The 17453-nt window shown below is 35.4% G+C and overlaps 1 protein-coding gene across 1 annotated transcript in view; it reads left to right on the forward strand.

Moving 5' to 3' along the window:
• dnah6 (dynein, axonemal, heavy chain 6) overlaps positions 1-17453 on the forward strand; it is a 115115-nt gene that overhangs the window by 34074 nt on the left and 63588 nt on the right. Inside the window, exons 34-43 of the mRNA XM_069191580.1 lie at positions 306-861; positions 1088-1210; positions 2089-2271; positions 2709-2852; positions 5061-5282; positions 6155-6302; positions 6562-6719; positions 12489-12620; positions 13627-13798; positions 14517-14663. Coding sequence (XP_069047681.1) covers positions 306-861; positions 1088-1210; positions 2089-2271; positions 2709-2852; positions 5061-5282; positions 6155-6302; positions 6562-6719; positions 12489-12620; positions 13627-13798; positions 14517-14663 — 1985 coding nt within the window. The remainder of the gene's footprint in view (positions 1-305; positions 862-1087; positions 1211-2088; positions 2272-2708; positions 2853-5060; positions 5283-6154; positions 6303-6561; positions 6720-12488; positions 12621-13626; positions 13799-14516; positions 14664-17453) is intronic.

A 17453-nucleotide genomic window follows, 5' to 3' on the forward strand; every position in this document is an offset into this window, starting at 1 on the left:
AAAAATACATTCTGTGAACTTTAAACATGCTTAACAATGAGCTGATTTTATAAAGAAAGATACTGGTTATTATTCAAACATTTGATTTCATGTTTTAAAAAGGATCAAAGTTACATTTGGAAATGTAGCTTTTTTCTCCCCTTAACACCTGGCTTTTAAGTACAGATTGTGTTGGGTTAGTTTCAGGGAATCTCACAATATGAAGTGACATATTAAAAGTGAAAACTTTCCTGTTTGCTGTCAGAAAATGAAACGATGACGGGAGACAAATGCTGAAGTGTAACTTGTATGAATTTCTTTCCCAGTGGGATCCTTTCAGACCTCTTTCCGGGCGTAACTATTCCAGATCACGATTATGGCATTCTGCAGTCAACCATCGTGGATATGATGCTGAAACGCGGCTTGCAACCTGTGCCTACCATGATCCTCAAAGTCATCCAGCTGTACGAGACAATGATTGTGCGCCATGGCGTTATGCTTGTGGGGCCGACGGGAGGCGGCAAAACCACTGTGTACACAATTCTTGCAGACACCCTAGGGACTCTGTATAAATTAGGGAATAGCAATCCCTATTACCAGCTTGTTAAGACATATGTGCTGAACCCCAAATCGGTCACAATGGGAGAGCTCTATGGAGAGGTGAACACTTTGACCCTGGAGTGGAGGGATGGCCTGATGGCTCTCAGTGTCCGAGCTGCTGTCAATGACACTACGGAAGATCACAAGTGGATCGTTAGCGACGGGCCTGTAGATGCCTTGTGGATTGAGAATATGAACACCGTCCTAGATGATAACAAGATGTTGTGCCTAGCAAACAGTGAAAGAATCAAGCTAACACCATCCATTCACATGGTGTTTGAAGTAAGTTGTAATGGACTGTAAATAACTGTCTTTTTCATTTAAAACATCACTCAGCATATACTGTACATTGTCAGGGTAATCTTAACAGTTCTAGATGAAGTGTGTTTGACGTATTTTTTTCTACCCTTGTCTTTTTTATCTGTGGAAATATTAGTAATTTGTTATGGTTCTGTGTGTTACTCAAATGTTGATAATGCTCCTCTGAACTATTCTGTCAATCTTTCAGGTCCAGGATCTAAAGGTTGCATCCCCAGCAACTGTTAGCCGTTGTGGAATGGTTTACATTGACTCTGAGGAACTGAAATGGATGCCATATGTTCAGACATGGATTACTGGGCTCTCCCAAAGAGTAAGCCATCTATTCTTGTAACTAAAGCATTAGCCTTGAAAGAAATATCAACTTCGGCCTTTCAGTCTTTTATTATGTAACCACCTAATTTAAACATAAACAAACAATTATTCTCCCTTTAGAAGCACAGATTTTTTCGTGAATTTTACAAATGGGATAAATGTTTTAGTGTTGTTTTCCATAACAAAGAAATGTCACAAGCCACAAAATTATTAAGGTGCCATCGGATGATCAAAAACTTAAAAAGAAAGCTGTGCTAAAATATGAGCAGTATAATAACTAACGAAATTTGGTGAGGATGTATCAAATGAATTTTGAAAAATGGGAGAATGTGCAGGAACAGGAAATTAGAGAATATGCAGGAACGGGAAAAACAACTTAAGGTAGAAGCTGGAGAAATATTAGATGTTACAGCTCTAAACTGTATTTGATGAACATGTATTATAACTACCTTTTACAGCGCACAGTAAAACATTTAGTTTCTAAAACCTATTTGAAGGTGACAGGTATCACTTAAAACACAGTTTCAAAAATGTTAAACCTCTGAGGTTCATTAAAAGAATATATATGTTAATGTTATTATCACTGATAAATGATATTATAAAATCATCACTTCCAAACAATTGGAAAACAATATTGATTCATTTCAACATTAAATGTTTAAACTAATTTAATCTTAGGTTTAATTTGATATTTTATTGATTAAATAACTACAACCATTTCTATGAAATGTAATGCAATTATCTAAAAATGTGGTAAAGTGTAAAACTGCTGTGTTCTTGTTCCTTGACTTTCTTTATGGTCTGATTTCTCATAATTTTATAGGGTGCCTGTTTGATGTATATTTAATCACATATTTTAACATTTGTCCCTTGCAGTTGTCGGAAGAGAAGAGGCAGTACCTGCTGGATCTTTTTAGTCGCTACGTTGAGAAAGGATTGCAGTTTGTGGCTAAGAAGTGCACTCAAGCCATGGCGCAAGTGGACATCAGTAAAGTCACAACACTCTGCTGTCTGCTGGAATCTCTTCTACTTGGCCAGGGAGGACCTGATCTGAATATGGTAAAGCACTGAATGGCATTTCTTTGAAAGAAGCGGAGCAGGAAGAGATTTTAATTTAGTTTAGAGTCTAATTTGTATAAATAATTTAAAAAAGAGTACTGCATGCGTACATGGTAAAATTATTATTTGGCCCCAGTGCTACAGCTCTATTATAGTTCATATAAATGTAGTACCTGCAATACATATTTTTATATATACAATGTTTGATGTAAGAAATTGAAGTAGACTTTCTTGTAATAAATTATTCCTTTCTGGAGCACATACTGTATATTGTCTTTGGTCACTGGGTGCCACTGTTTACTGTTTCTTCAAGTAGTTTAAATTCAAGTAGTTTAAAGATGCATCTACAGTATTTGCAATTTGATAAATTCTATTTCTATATAAAGTGTGTTTCAGTGTTGTACGCAATAAATATTTTTTGTATGTGTCTTATACAGGACCTGACTAAATTAGGCCCTGTCCTCTGCCAGACATTTCTTTTCTGCTACCTGTGGTCAGTAGGTGGGAATCTAACTGACAATCACTGGGATGCCTTTGATACTTTTATAAAGCAGCAGTTTGAGGATAACACTGATGCAAAGGTATTGTTTCCAATGAACATTACAAAGACTATGTTTAATGCTGTTTTATACGATCCGGGACTTTATTCAGAACACTTTTATTGTAGCACCTTTACTACCTGTTTTTTTTTTCTAGAGTCAAAAACAATGAAAAAGTTGAACAGCATCATACAGTATATAACTTTCAGGATGCTAACTTGGGTGTATGGTGGTGCAGTGATTAACATTCCTACCTCACAGTGCTGGGACCCTGGGTTGTAGATTTCAGACCTGGAGAGCTATCTGTGTGCAGTTTGTATGTTCTCCCCGTGTTTGCATGGGTCTCCTCTGGGTGCTCCTGTTTCCTCCCACAGTCCCAACAACATAATGGTAGGTTAATTGGCTTCAGAACAACTGGCCCTCATGTGTTTATGTGCATGTCTGTGTGTGTGCTGCGATTGACTGGCATTTCATCCAGGGTGTATCCTGCCTTGCGCCTGTTGCTTGCCAGTATAGGCTCCAGCTCCCCCGTGACCCTGAATTGGATGACGCAGTCATCATCAATAACTCAAAGGATTACATTAAATACAGTTCACAATAGAAATGGAATACAATTAATAGAATTATAGCAGATAAATCCATTATAAAAAAATATTTTCATACATTCACTAAAATAATACCTTGTATTGACTGACCCAAACTGTATGTCTCTATCAATTATACAGGCTGATCCACATAATTCACTATTTGATAATTGCATATATATACTGTAATATTCATTTGAACATACCTCTTCATGTAACAGACTTCAAAAGGCTCTCAAATCTATACTGATCTTGCTGTATATTTGAGTAGCAGTTGTGCAAACCACTGAGAAGGTTTTAATAAAGTCAGATATTTAGCTTTTTTTTCCTTCCCATTTGTTTAAAATGATTGTGTACGTGTTCATAATTATTATTAGCATCTTCCAGCAATATTTGCCCCTTCTGTTTAAAGCCCTTTGGTGCAAAGTGCAGAATGTCTGACTATCCTGTGCAATATAGCCAAAATCCCCAGCTGCAGAGCTGCTGGGCATGTAAAATGTTAGATGTTTGATTAAACACATTAGTCAGTTAGGACAAAATCCTGTGCCCCACATAAAATAAATGTGTCTCATTTTGTACAATATACACAAAAAAGACACACAGGCTCCAGTATGAGGTATACAGTATAAACAGCATATTGCGAAGCTGTTTTCCATCTGAAGACTCTGTTACTTCCTTTGTGGTCTTGAATTCTTATGCACAATTGAATGTAATCCCTTTTTTCCCCTCTATTTACTTTATGTTATGTATATTACATTTGTGCCACCGTACAGTATTGAATTTACTGTATTTAAAATGCACTTTGAAATGCAATTGTATTATTATTAAACTGGTCTTCCAAAATATTAACAAATAGGCCTTCTATACTTATTATTAGTATTTCTGTCTCAGCTCAACTGAGTATATAACTGCTCCAAAAAACACGAGTCACATTCTCTTATCAAACAAAACAATGTTGCTATACCTTTGACTATCAGATGATTTAGTGGAACTGGGTATGTAGAAAGAATTGGTAAGACTAAAAAATGTGTATTTTTGGCTTCTACACTGACGGTTTTAGCGTTATGAGAGGCTAAGCTTTTCTGGGACTCTGGAGTCAAATGAAGCACATTTTCCTTTAAATAATAATCATAGGAACAACAAACTGTATAAAAAGACAGATATTCGGTCAGAGATCATGGCATATTCTTAGTTAACTACAGCTAAAACCAGCAAGAGATAGTCAAATACAAAAAGGAACATGGTTTGTGTTATGTAATAGTTGTGCAGTACACCCTAGTATATATGAAAGCATTCAAAGAGATATTCTACCTGCCTTAATTGATTGAAAATGGCATTATACATTAACAAAAAGTTGTGCAGTGAACACCCAATGCATAAATCTATACATACTGTAAAAATGATGTATTTGAAAATTTTAACTCACTGTGCTTATACTGTATAATAGAGATAGAAATACTATATTTTGTGTTTCATTGGGTGACAATATATCTCCATTATATCACTGTGCTTATTACACTTAGTCAGACTTACCTCTGTAATTGAGGTGCTTGATTGTACAAAAATGTTATCTGCCTTGCACAAAGGTATCTCCACTAAGTAAATAAAAAAAAACTTCTTTCTATTATTTTATATATATTTTAATATTGAATGTTCCCATTGATAGATGCCAAGTTCAGGAGATTTGTGGAGTGTGTACATGGATTATGAAAGCAAGCTTCTTAAGCCTTGGGAGCGAATCATCCCTATTTTCAAGTACAACAATGAAACACCATTTTTTGAGATGCTTGTTCCAACAACTGATACTGTTCGATATGGCTACCTTATGGAAAAGTTACTTGCTGTCAGGCAGTCTGTACTTTTCACTGGCACAACAGGAGTTGGGAAGGTAACTGCATGTTTTTCATTAATTATTTCTCTGTATAGGTGCTAATGTAATTTATTTTGTATTTCGCATACTGTATATAAAATCATCTAAGTCTTAGTATTTCACACAGATATACTTTAATTCTGTTCACAGTAATTTTTTATGTTATTCAGTAACCTTTTGAAGAGGAGATGAAAGTACTGCTACTGTATAGTAGTCAATCGATAGGATGAGTATTTTGATTATATTTTTTTCATTTTATATTCTGTGAAAATGAAATGCGATTGCTATTTTAAAATCTTATATATGGAATAAAATTCCACAATTTAAAACAATACACATATAACATTTCTGTGCTGAACATCTAGAAAGAGTGGCTATGTGGTTAATTAACAGAAAAATGTATTGCATATGTGTTTTTTTCTAGATAAAGTTAATCTAATACAGATAATATCTGTAGTTGTTCCTATTTGTATTATCAAACGCCTTATGTATAATTCTCTTTTAAATTAAAACTGCTACACTGCCTTGGCAAAACAATGAAGGATTGGTGAATAATAAGATGTAAGTAAATACATCACAGGATTAATGGAAAATTCAAAAACAAATTTACTTGTCATTAAGAAAATCAAAAGAGATTCGGACATCTGGCCTTAAAGAAAATCACAATAATTGCAACATTATTATCGTGTTAAAGGATGTAACAGACCATTTAAGAGTTAGCCAATTAAAAAAACTTGAATACATCATTTAAACTCGGCAATACAATAGGTATATTCAATGAAAAATGAAAAATTAGAAATTTTGCTCCATGCAGATTAAGGTCTTCTTAAGATTTTTTCATAACCAAAGTTGACGTGGTCTTTTAATGTGAAGTTTCATTGCTTCTGCAGTCTGTTGTTGCCCGAGGATTACTGAACAGCATTCAAGACAAGGCTGGTTATGTTCCTGTTTACATCAACTTCTCAGCACAGACGTCTTCTGCTAGGACACAGGAAATTATTGAGTCAAAGTTAGAAAAAAAAAGAAAGAATATACTGGGTAAGAGTTCCATCCAACAAAGATCTTCATAACAGTGCTCTTAGGGTGAAGTTGAATTCCTTCGCTTGAAATACATTAATCAAATTCCAATACAGAAATACAAAAAAGAAAATATTTACAGTATGTTTCTTACTTTTTATACAGAAGCATTGTTCCTATCTCATTGATAAGAAGCTCAATAAAGTATGAAATACTATCTGATACAGTATGATGATTCGAAACTGTTTTGAAAGATGGTTTCTGTGAATGGGATTTTTAGGGGCTCCTGGAAACAAGAAGGTGATTGTATTTGTCGATGACCTCAACATGCCTAAACTTGATCACTACGGTTCTCAACCTCCCATTGAGCTACTCCGACAGTACCAGGACTTCCATGGCTTCTATGACAGAGAAAAATTCTTCTGGAAGGAAATTCAAGTAACTTTTTCTTATTATCACTTGGTTACAATACAAATCTATTTATTTAAATATCTGTAAATAGCTCAGTTATGTTTTAGATACATTATATCCACTCATTTTTAGTACGCAGATATCATCCTAATTAATAGCTCATCAGGATTGAAATGCATTATTCTAGTCCAGGGCTCTCCAACCCTTGTCTTGAAGAGCACTGATCCAGTTAGTTTTTTAGATCAGTTGTATTTAAGAGATTGTAAGCTATTGTTGAATCAGCAACTGTTCAAATAAGAAGACTCTTGTCCTTATGGGTTAAAGATTTTTAAGAACATGAAAACATTCATCTGTCTGGTTTGGTTGTTACTAGATGTGCAGCGCTGTTCCTGTAGTGGATAGAAAACCTGTAGAAAACCTGTTAGATTAACAGGTTTTCTGAGTTTCTTTAAAGCAGTGGCATTGAATTTCTCAATTTATGTCAATAATCTGATTTAGCACATTAAAATCTGATTTGGAATGAAAACCTTTAAATTCACTAGTCCTTCAGGACCAGGATTGTACAGCCTGAGCTAATTGAGCCAAGGATTTTAATTAGTTTTATATTTTTTTTAAAGAAGCCAGAGTATTGGCTTGCTCTACATGGCTGGGCAGCTTGTTCCAGACCTCCCACAAAGCTTTGTGTAAAGATATTTCTCTTTTTCTTTGAATCTGGGTGAAGTACTGACATCATCTCTGGATAATTTACTGTACCTTTTCAGAATGATACCTTCTAACTGAGAAGTTCAAATTCATCCACATATACTTTTTTGTGACAAGAACATGAGATGATAAGAAAGGATATAAACAAAAGGAGGCAATTTGAACCACCTAGCTCATTTGGTAGTTAATAGCTAACTGATCCAAGAATCTCATCCAGATCTTTCTTGAAAGAAGCCCGGGTATCACCTTCAACAATATCATTTAGAAGCTTCTGTTGCACACTCCCATGATCCTTTCTGTAAAGAGCTCCATGTTCTTAGTTTGAATCGCAACTCTCTGTATTTTCCACAATTTCAACTGTGTCTGTTACGAGTTAGTAGTGAGGACCCTATGCAGAAAACCAGGGCGATTTCCAGAAGTGTAGTCGATAGAACAATCCAAGGTCCGAAAGCCGAGGGTAGACAAGCCGGTGCAAAAGTACAAAACCAGAAGCCATGCCGTAAGCCGTAAGGAAGCCGAGAGTCTAAACCAAAGCAAGAATCAAAGTACCAAAACCAAAACACCAGGAGACGTAGTCGAAAAACAAACCAGGATCAGGAAGCCAAATAACCAAGTAGAAAGTAATCAGAAGAATAGGAGTAGCTCTAGCCAGGAAGAACTGTAATACTGAGCACAGGGGAGAATGTGAAGCAGCATTAAATAAGCTGGGGGTAAATTGGCTAATTGGGGACTGGTCTGGAGTGCAAGGTGGAATGCCGAGTCCTCCAGGGGCGTAGCGTAACAGTGTCCTTTAGTTCAAGTTTCAGGGTGTATTCTGAAGACATCCACTAGACTGACATTGTCAGTACCTTTGTGGATTTTGAAGTTGGTGAAATTGAAGTTGTAATGGGCTTTGCAATTTTAGCATAATAATAATAATAATTGCTTACACTTATATAGCGCTTTTCTGGACACTCCACTCAAAGCGCTTTACAGGTAATGGGGTCTCCCCTCCACCACCACCAGTGTGCAGCATCCACCTGGATGATGCGACAGCAACCATAGTGCGCCAGATGCTCACCACACACCAGCTATCAGTGGGGAGGAGAACAGAGTAATGAAGCCAATTCATAGATGGGGATTATTAGGAGGCCTTGATTGGTAAAGGCCAATGGGAAATTTGGCCAGGACGCCGAGGTAGGGGTTAGGGGCGAGAAACACCCTGGGATTTTTAATGACCACAGAGAGTCAGGACCTCAGTTTTACATCTCATTCGAAGGACGGCACCTGTTTACAGTATAGTGTCCCCATCACTATACTGGGGCATTAGGACCCACGTGGACCACAGGGTGAGCACCCCCTGCTGGCCCCACTAACACCTCTTCCAGCAGCAACCTTAGTTTTTCCCAGGAGGTCTCCCATCCAGGTACTGACCAGGCTCACACCTGCTTAGCTTCAGTGGGTTGCCAGTTGTTTGTTGCAGGGTGATATGGCTGCTGGCATGTGTAGCCTTTATTTTTTGAGACATTTAGTCTGTACAGAAACATTAAAATACATAATATTGAAAACATACACAAGACAGAACGGAAACAATGGAAACAGTGGATGACATTAGAAGCCTCATTTTATAAACTTATTAACTTGATGATTCTCTGTACATAACTGGATACTCTTTTTCCATTGCCCCAGTAAGATCATAGCACCTGGGCATCATCATCTAAAAGACTGATTACAAGACAACAACAATAATAAAAAATACAGCGAAGCAGCTGGATCCTTGAGTGATTTTCTCTGCTCTCTTCAGTCAGATATCTGCTTGCTGTTTATCCCAGCATCCCAAATTGAAATAAAGTCTAATAATAAGCAATCATTTTTATGTATTTGTTGCATAAATGATATATACCCCAATCTTATACCCTTGATTTTTTTCTATGAAATCTGCGAATGTGTCATTCATATTATACCCCCCACACTCTCCTTTGACTGTCCATAAATAGGCCATTGCCTTAGTATCAAGCTAGATGCTCTGTGATCCTGTGATTTAACAACAGGGAAGAGAATAAAGGCACTGTTAACAGTATTTGAACCACAATTCTAACATCATGAAGAAGTCATGATGTTTTACAGAGAGTTGTAATTCTGAAAGCGCATGATGTCTTGTCAAATAGAACGATTTTCGGTATAGCCTTTGTCTCCTATGAATTCTACCTTTCGGTGCAGAGAAGGGCTTAAGAGCAAAAGATTTTAAGCTCTGAAAAATGCTTTTGTTAACTATGATACACAATGTGAATGACCTTCAAAAGCATCCATGTTTACAATTTTGCTTATAAAATGTATTGTATGCAATTCTGCTTTAAAAAAATCTACTGCTTCAAATATGATATAAACCAAATATGGAGCAGATCCAGAAAAAATTATAATACCATGTTTAGTAGTCTTCTGAATCATCATTGAGAACTAGATAAAAAATACATTTATACATAAAAAAACATGCAATATTAAAAATATTAAAATGCACGAAGCAGAGTATACAGTATGTAAACTGCCTTGAGATGTTAAATCATGAATACCAATCAGTGTAGAAGTCATTGAACTAAAAAACAACAGATCAAATATATTTTAAAATGAATAAGCCTCACTACAAACATAGAAATGCTATTTTTAATTGTTTATGTTTTTCTCTTCATTTATGTGTAAGATAACTTAATCCATGTAGTGTTTCGTAATGTCTACTTTTTTTTCTAAACTTAGGAGATACATACAGTAGAGATATCAGTTTGACAAATAGTGAGATAGTGAAATATTTATTTGAAATAGTGACAAATAAACAAGGATGTGAAAAGTACAGGTTTTAAACTGGAATAACGTTTGATAAGAATGATTACTTAAAAAATCTCTTCTTCTTCTTAAAAATGTGAACTCCACAAGGTTAATTTTATTTTATTGTGGAAGAACAGATTGGAGTGGGTGGATAGCACAAAAATAAAAGTTCGATAGATTACTAAAGAACAAAGCACTACACTATTTGTCAAACTGATATCTCTTTTGCATGTATGGAATGAAAGATGCAGATCTTATCTTATACTGGCAATATAATATATTACCAGTATAAGATAAGATCTGCATAATAGGAATAATATAATATAAAAAGGAATATTATATTATCACATAAAATAATATAATATTCCTTTTCAGTTTGACTGGAAGGAGCAAAGAAACTTTTGTGAAACAAATCCCATCAATCAAACTGTATATGGCTTTGATGTTGTATTAAAACTTTTCATAGCTTCTTCAAAAAAAACAAACAAACAAGTTGTTAGACATGACTTCCCTAGATAAAACTAATGCCTGTATAGACCCCTTTGTCTCTGGCTCAGTCATCTTTACTGATGATGTAATTAATAATGACAGTAGCAGAATGAATTCTGAAGTCTGCAGAAACATTTAATCTGCTTTTGCAGATTGGGCGGCAATTTGTCAGGCAACATCACAATAACCTAAAACATTTAGCCAATGCAACCATAGAGCTCATTCTGAGAAAAAAAATAGAAATGCTTTGTATGAGTTACTGTATATTTTTGTCATAATCACAAATACAAATTATCTGAGTGTAAAGCAAAAATGGCAATTTTGATGTTTTCCGGTCACTTACATTTTGAAGGAACAGATATTTTTTAAATAAATTAAAGGCCTTCTTAAATTTAACATGGAAATTACTTTACCAGTTATATTTGATGAATTCTGAATTTATTTTTCCTTCTATTATCTACTGTTCTTTTAGCTAATAGTTTCCTACAATCTCCCTTTTCTTTTGTCCCTGAATGTGCCTTTTTATTTTTATTTTTTTATTTTGAATGTGCAAAACAGACCGTTTTCCTCAGTTTCAACCAAAATCTAACTGTGTGCTTCACTCGGCTGGAAAATAGTAAAGTTCTCAATCTATCGTTTTCTGGTATCGAGTGGCAAATCAGAGACTGAAGTTGACAGATATTTCTCTTCACTCCACTTTTCCTATGGAGCTTTATTCAATATTTTTTGACACTAATGAACTTCTGATGAAAACATTAGACAGAGTAATTATATAATATATTCAGTTTATTTTAGCACACATTTCTTTGTCTTGTAATTCAGTCATAAATTATAGCACAGGATATTTATTTTTGGACGATTTGATCCAGAGAGAATGGCACTAACTACTAGTCCACCGACACTACTTGTTTTTTTTCACCAAATCACTTGTAGCAGCAGCCTTGTTATTCTTGGAATTATGAATCTTCCATCTCAATACTGACTAGGCTAAGCCTTGCATAGTTGCTGAGCTTTTTAACTAACAGTGTCTAGATAAGCTGGTAATATACGGTTAATTTCTTATTCAGGTGTTTGATAGACACTGTAAAACAAATAACTGTGCAAACAAATGTGAAAAGCATACTTTTTATGATCTTCGGAGTCATTGGCAGATACTGTATGGAAAAATCTTTAACAGCTCTTGCGTTTTTAGATGAACAGTTTTGTGGACATGTTCCCATTTCAGGCAATTTGCCAATTCACTGTTCATGAATTCACATAGTTTAGGTTGTCTAGTTTTTCCAGGAGAATATTAGCAAAGCCACATGTCACTGTCATATCTCAAATAACATCAGTTCTATAATCTTGATTTTCTGTCCCTTTTTTAGGGGTGTCTGATAATTAGAGGAGTTTTACAAATCCAAGAGCTAAATTTATTTTTTTGGTGATTTACAGACCCCCAGGGCCTATATGAACCTCTGAAGCTTTAGGAATGACATGAAAAACACATGAATCTAGTCATAACAGATCAGAAAAATATATTTCAGAGTGTAGAATGGAATATTTCAGTGGTGTAAGAGGTTTTACACATTTAGTTTTCCAAAAGACAGCTATACTGTAGATATGTACAGTAGTCTCAGCAGGAGTCTCAATGAAAGGTCCATCTTGGAAATGGAAATGATACTCTTTTTAAAACTAGTAAATATTTCAATAGGAAAGTGCATTTTGATAACACTGAGCCACCCATATTTAGAGACAAAACAACTCTGAAAAATAACTTTCAGCACCTGTTTTCTGTACTGAGTGGGTCTTTTTTCCTCCCCTCAGGATATGACCATTGCAGCTGCCTGTGCGCCTCCTGGAGGAGGTCGCAATCCGGTCACCCCTCGATTCATCAGACATTTCAGCATGCTCTGCCTGCCTACGCCCTCCGAGCACAGCCTCAAACAAATCTTCAAGGTCAACTATACACTCACGTACTGTACAGTATACTGTATACTGTACTGTATATACTGTATGTAGCAGACGGCAGGGTGTGAACTGATTAGATATCGGTAAACTCATGTTGTGCAAAAGAAATGAAATCTGGCAGAATCTCTGGAAATAAGCATGTCATTGATTTATTATATTATTCCAGATTATTGAGCCAAATTTCTGTCACAAGGACAGGACAAACACAAGAGTCCGTGTTGGATAAAACAGAAAGACCATGCTCGTTCTCATATGGAAACACACATGGAAACCAGTTTTAATCTATTATCAGTTTAGTTTTCATCTCATCAGTTTGGTTTTATATAATAAGATCACTGTATTGGCCAAATACAATTTCTTGTATTAGGAATTTGTCTTTTTTCGCATACCCCAACTTGCTCCATGAGACACACAGACAGGTGAAAAGCTTGGGGTAAGAGCACAGGGTCAGCCATTTATACAGCACCCCTGGAGCAGTTGGGGTTAAGGGCCTTGCTCAGGGGCCCAACAGAGTAGGATTCCTCTGCTGGCCACAGGATATGAACCGGCAACCTTCCAGCCACAGTAGCAGATCCTTAGCCACAGAGCCACTGCACCTCCTGCTGGCTTATACATTGCAAGTTGCCATAGAACATTCAGCAATGGATTTATAGAATTGTGCTTTGCAATATGGAATTAAGAGAAACTCCGTACAGAGTTATTTTTAAAGAGAAAAGTTTTAATTATTCAAAGCAAAGACAAAACACTGTCTGTTATGTCTCCAACAGCCTTGCAAATGTATTTGCCTCCTTTCAATGATACAAAACAATTTAAAATTATACAAAAAGATACAGAATGATAAATACATGAGCTGTAAATAGAATTGAAGTTGATACAAGTTCAGGATCAGGATACAAAGTTTAACTATATACATAATGCTGTTTCTATCATGCAAGGAGCCCATCTTCATATGAGAGGTTAACATTTATATTCCAATATGTAATACTTTGTTTAGGCCATCCTAAATGGGTTTTTAATGGAGTTTCCTCAAGCAGTTAAACAAACTGCGACGAGTATTGTGGAAGCTGCAGTTGAAATCTACAGAAGAATGAGCATTGATCTCCTTCCTACACCTGCCAAATCACATTATGTGTTCAATCTGCGGGATTTATCAAAATGCATGCAAGGTAAGTTTTTTCTGACCTCTCAGCTATTAATATTTTGAAGGGTTTTATATTAGATGATTAAAAAGGTTTATTGTTAAAGGTTTAAATAGTTTTTACAGGGTAATGTAATGAGATGGAGTGTCCTCATTAAATCGGAAATGAAGATCACTCTACCAGCATGTTTTTGGAACCAGATTTTTTTTTGGAAAAAAAACACTTGAGCACAGATTACACACAGAAAAGTGTTCCAACACAGAACCCAACCTGGGACACTAGAACTTACACCGCTGTGTAACATTTTGATTGTACTGTATACTGTACAGTAGCTCGTTTTAAATGATTAATCTCTTTAATCTATTAATCTTGTAATAATAAATTATTTTATTGTTCTGTATTTACTTAGATGATGCCCTTATCTAGGGCAATTTACAAAATAAAACAAAAGTGGATTAAAAAAAAAATATATATTTTCCATACACTATCTAATCACTTAGCTAAGCTTTCACTCATTTTGCTCATGCAGACTGTTTTGATTGGTGAAAGAGTAGTGATATTTTTCAGCTAGGCCTCTATTTTCTATTAAATACCTCTATTTAAACTGTAAAAAAAACTAAAAATAAAATTGCATTCTCTTCCTTTGCTGCCCTGTATCTTTCAAAGAAAAAATGTACTTCTTTTTAATACAGCACAAAAAACAATTGGTTACTAGATAATTATTTGTTTATCTACTTTCGCTCAGGAATCCTTCAGTGTGAGCCAGGAACTGTGCGGGACCAGAATCAGATCTTCAGGTTGTTTTGTCATGAGTGTCAAAGGGTATTCCATGACCGTCTTATCAACAATGAAGATAAAAGCTATTTCAACTCAATTGTCTCCGAGATGGCCAGTAAGATTTCCCTTTTTTTGAGAAATAACACTTGTTTCTTACTGACACTGCCTGAAGTATGCCTTTTGTTTTAACAAATCAGACTAGGTGTTGTTTTAAATGAAAACACACGTGCTAATTGAAAGCAGTTCCCTCTTATTACTTTATTGAGAAACATTAGCAAATCAAAAATCTGATATGAAGCAGTGTGTTTACAATTTATAACTACTACTAATTTATCTGGTTTCACATTTATCCAAAGCTCATGGAGTGTATAAGGTAACTTTAAGAGCAGGGACATAACACAATAGAATATAACCTGTTCTTTATATGTATTCATACTTTTGATAAAATAAGAATATAAAAAATATAACAGAATGTGTAACAGATTGGATATTGTATCTTGGTTAATTCATAGTATGCACCATTTCTGTAGCAGGATGCAAGAAAAGAAATACTGGAAAATAAAATGTGATTCACAGCAGATACATTTGAAATTTGTAAAGCTATGCTTTAGGGCGAATTTGAAATGCAGGATAAGTATTATTTTATTGTTTCCTTGACAAACAAATTTGGCTTAATTTTGTAGTTTTACCTGAGCCACTTGCCTGCCAATCAAAAGTGGTCAATATTAAAAGGTTTGAAAACTGGGCAATAGTGGAAAATTAAGGGATTCACAGCAGATACAATTAAAATACTGTTATACAACTACTTTAAATGTTTCTAACTACTCTAGAGTCATTTGGGTATCTTTTTGAACACAGTTCCTTAAAGCAAATGTTTTGATACTTTTCCAGAAGTTCCCAAACTGGGGTTAGGGTTAGGGTTTGAACAACACCTAGACAATTTGTGATGCATTTGCTGTGCTTTAGGGTGCATTCAAAATGCAGGAAAAGTGTTCTTTTATTGTTTTGTCGACAAACAAATTTGTCCCAATTTTGCAGTTTTAAAAGTGATCAAAACTAAAAAATTCCAAAACACAATTTTTACAAGCTGAATACTATTATATATTGTCAGTTAAAAAGAAGATAAATTGTAGGTTTAGCCATATTTTAGTGGTAATTGTAGTCCTGACCCTCAACAGCACAAAACATGTTTCTATACGCCAGTTCTGTAGCAGGTTGCAATAAAAGAAATACTGGAAAATTAAGAGATTCACAGCAGATACAATTAAAATACTGTTAAGCAATTACCAATCAAAAGTGGTAAAAACTAAAAAATTCCAAAACATGGTAAATTCTATTAATTATTTGCATTAAAAAAATCTATTGTTATATTTTAATTGTAATTGCATTGAACATGGTAAAGTTATATTTGTCAATAAATTAAATTCCAGAAAATTTTTAAGCATTCCTTTAAATAAATCCAGACGAAAACCAAATTTATAGTAACACTCTGCTCTTTGAAAGTGAGATGGAAGCCTCCACACTATAAAAAGGCATCTGAAGAGTTCTTATTTCTTGGGATTTAAAAGGAGTTAATGCATGGAAGACATTACGTAGCAGCTTATATCATCATGGGTAGGGTCAGAGAGCTCTTCAGACTACAAGCAAATGGTCCCTGACCTCCACAAATGACCATAAAAACGTCAGCCAAATACCTGTGATCCAAACTCAAATAAGGCAGTTCACAAATGGAAGTAGATGGGTTTGAAGGAATATTTCTGACAATGGAGGAAAGCTCAGAACTGCCCCCTAAGAAATGAACATCATAGCACATGACAGAAGTTTTATTGTAATCCATGGGGTTTGTTTTCTGGACTTAAATTGATTATATATTATAAATATAACTTTACTCTGTGCCATTCTAATAAGTTTACATTACCAAAAAATGTTTTATGTAAGACTTGTTATCCAATCCATAAATCTTTCTGTTACTTGTTAATGTTTTTTTTATTTCTACTTGTAGAAGACGGGGGTTTTAATTTGCTGTAACAATCAGAAGTTATATCGGTAAATTGCGAGAGTGAGTCAACTCTCGAGAATTAGAATGTGAATAATGACGTAATACTCAACAATCCATTGGCCTAACATTCTTGATGAGCTTAAACTTTGCTAAGATGAAAAGGAGTTGGTCTGGACTGGTTCATTGTACGACTTGCAGCTCCTCTGTGCTGGGAAGGTCCTGGTGCAGACAGAGAAACGAAGAGCTTTTGCCTTGCCTTGCATTGCTTAGCAGCTTACGGTGGCCTTAGGCAGCTCTTCCAAGGTAGCGTCGTGCTGCCCTTGGTCTTTAAAAACAGTCTATGCACAGTTTGTCTTCTTGAGGTCCGGGCACAAGGTAAACAAAATTGGAACTTGGTTCATCCTGGCTATAGCTTTGGATATTGCTTGGAGATTCTGGATGTCGACAAAAAGAATGAGTCCAGCTGTCTAATTTTGTTGATCAGGTGAAAAGATTTTCTTGTGTTTTAGGAAGAATATCTTTTACAGAATTCTTTACTTTGCTGACTCACTTTCTCAGCCTGGAATCTTGCAGAAAGTTTAAGTCCTGAGTCGGACTGCTTGCAGTCACGTGGTTATAAAAGTCAATTTTCCAGTTTAGATGGAGAGATTGAGAGAGCCAGTGGTTAACCAGTGTAAATGTGCTGGGTTACAGTTTATATGGGGAAACATATAATATGGGGAGACATATAATCCCAGTTGGTGATTGGCTGAGATGCTATCAGGTTTGACGGTGAAGTAAGTAAAGATCACTTACTGGTAGATCTACTGTACCTTTGGGTGATTGACTGTGCCCTGTGACTTTAAGATCAGGTCCAAATGTGCCTACGGCTCTATGGCTATGGCTAGACATCCTGGCACCAGCAGT

The sequence above is a fragment of the Lepisosteus oculatus genome, chromosome 1 (genome assembly GCF_040954835.1).
Source record: "Lepisosteus oculatus isolate fLepOcu1 chromosome 1, fLepOcu1.hap2, whole genome shotgun sequence".
In the NCBI taxonomy this organism is placed as follows: domain Eukaryota; kingdom Metazoa; phylum Chordata; class Actinopteri; order Semionotiformes; family Lepisosteidae; genus Lepisosteus; species Lepisosteus oculatus.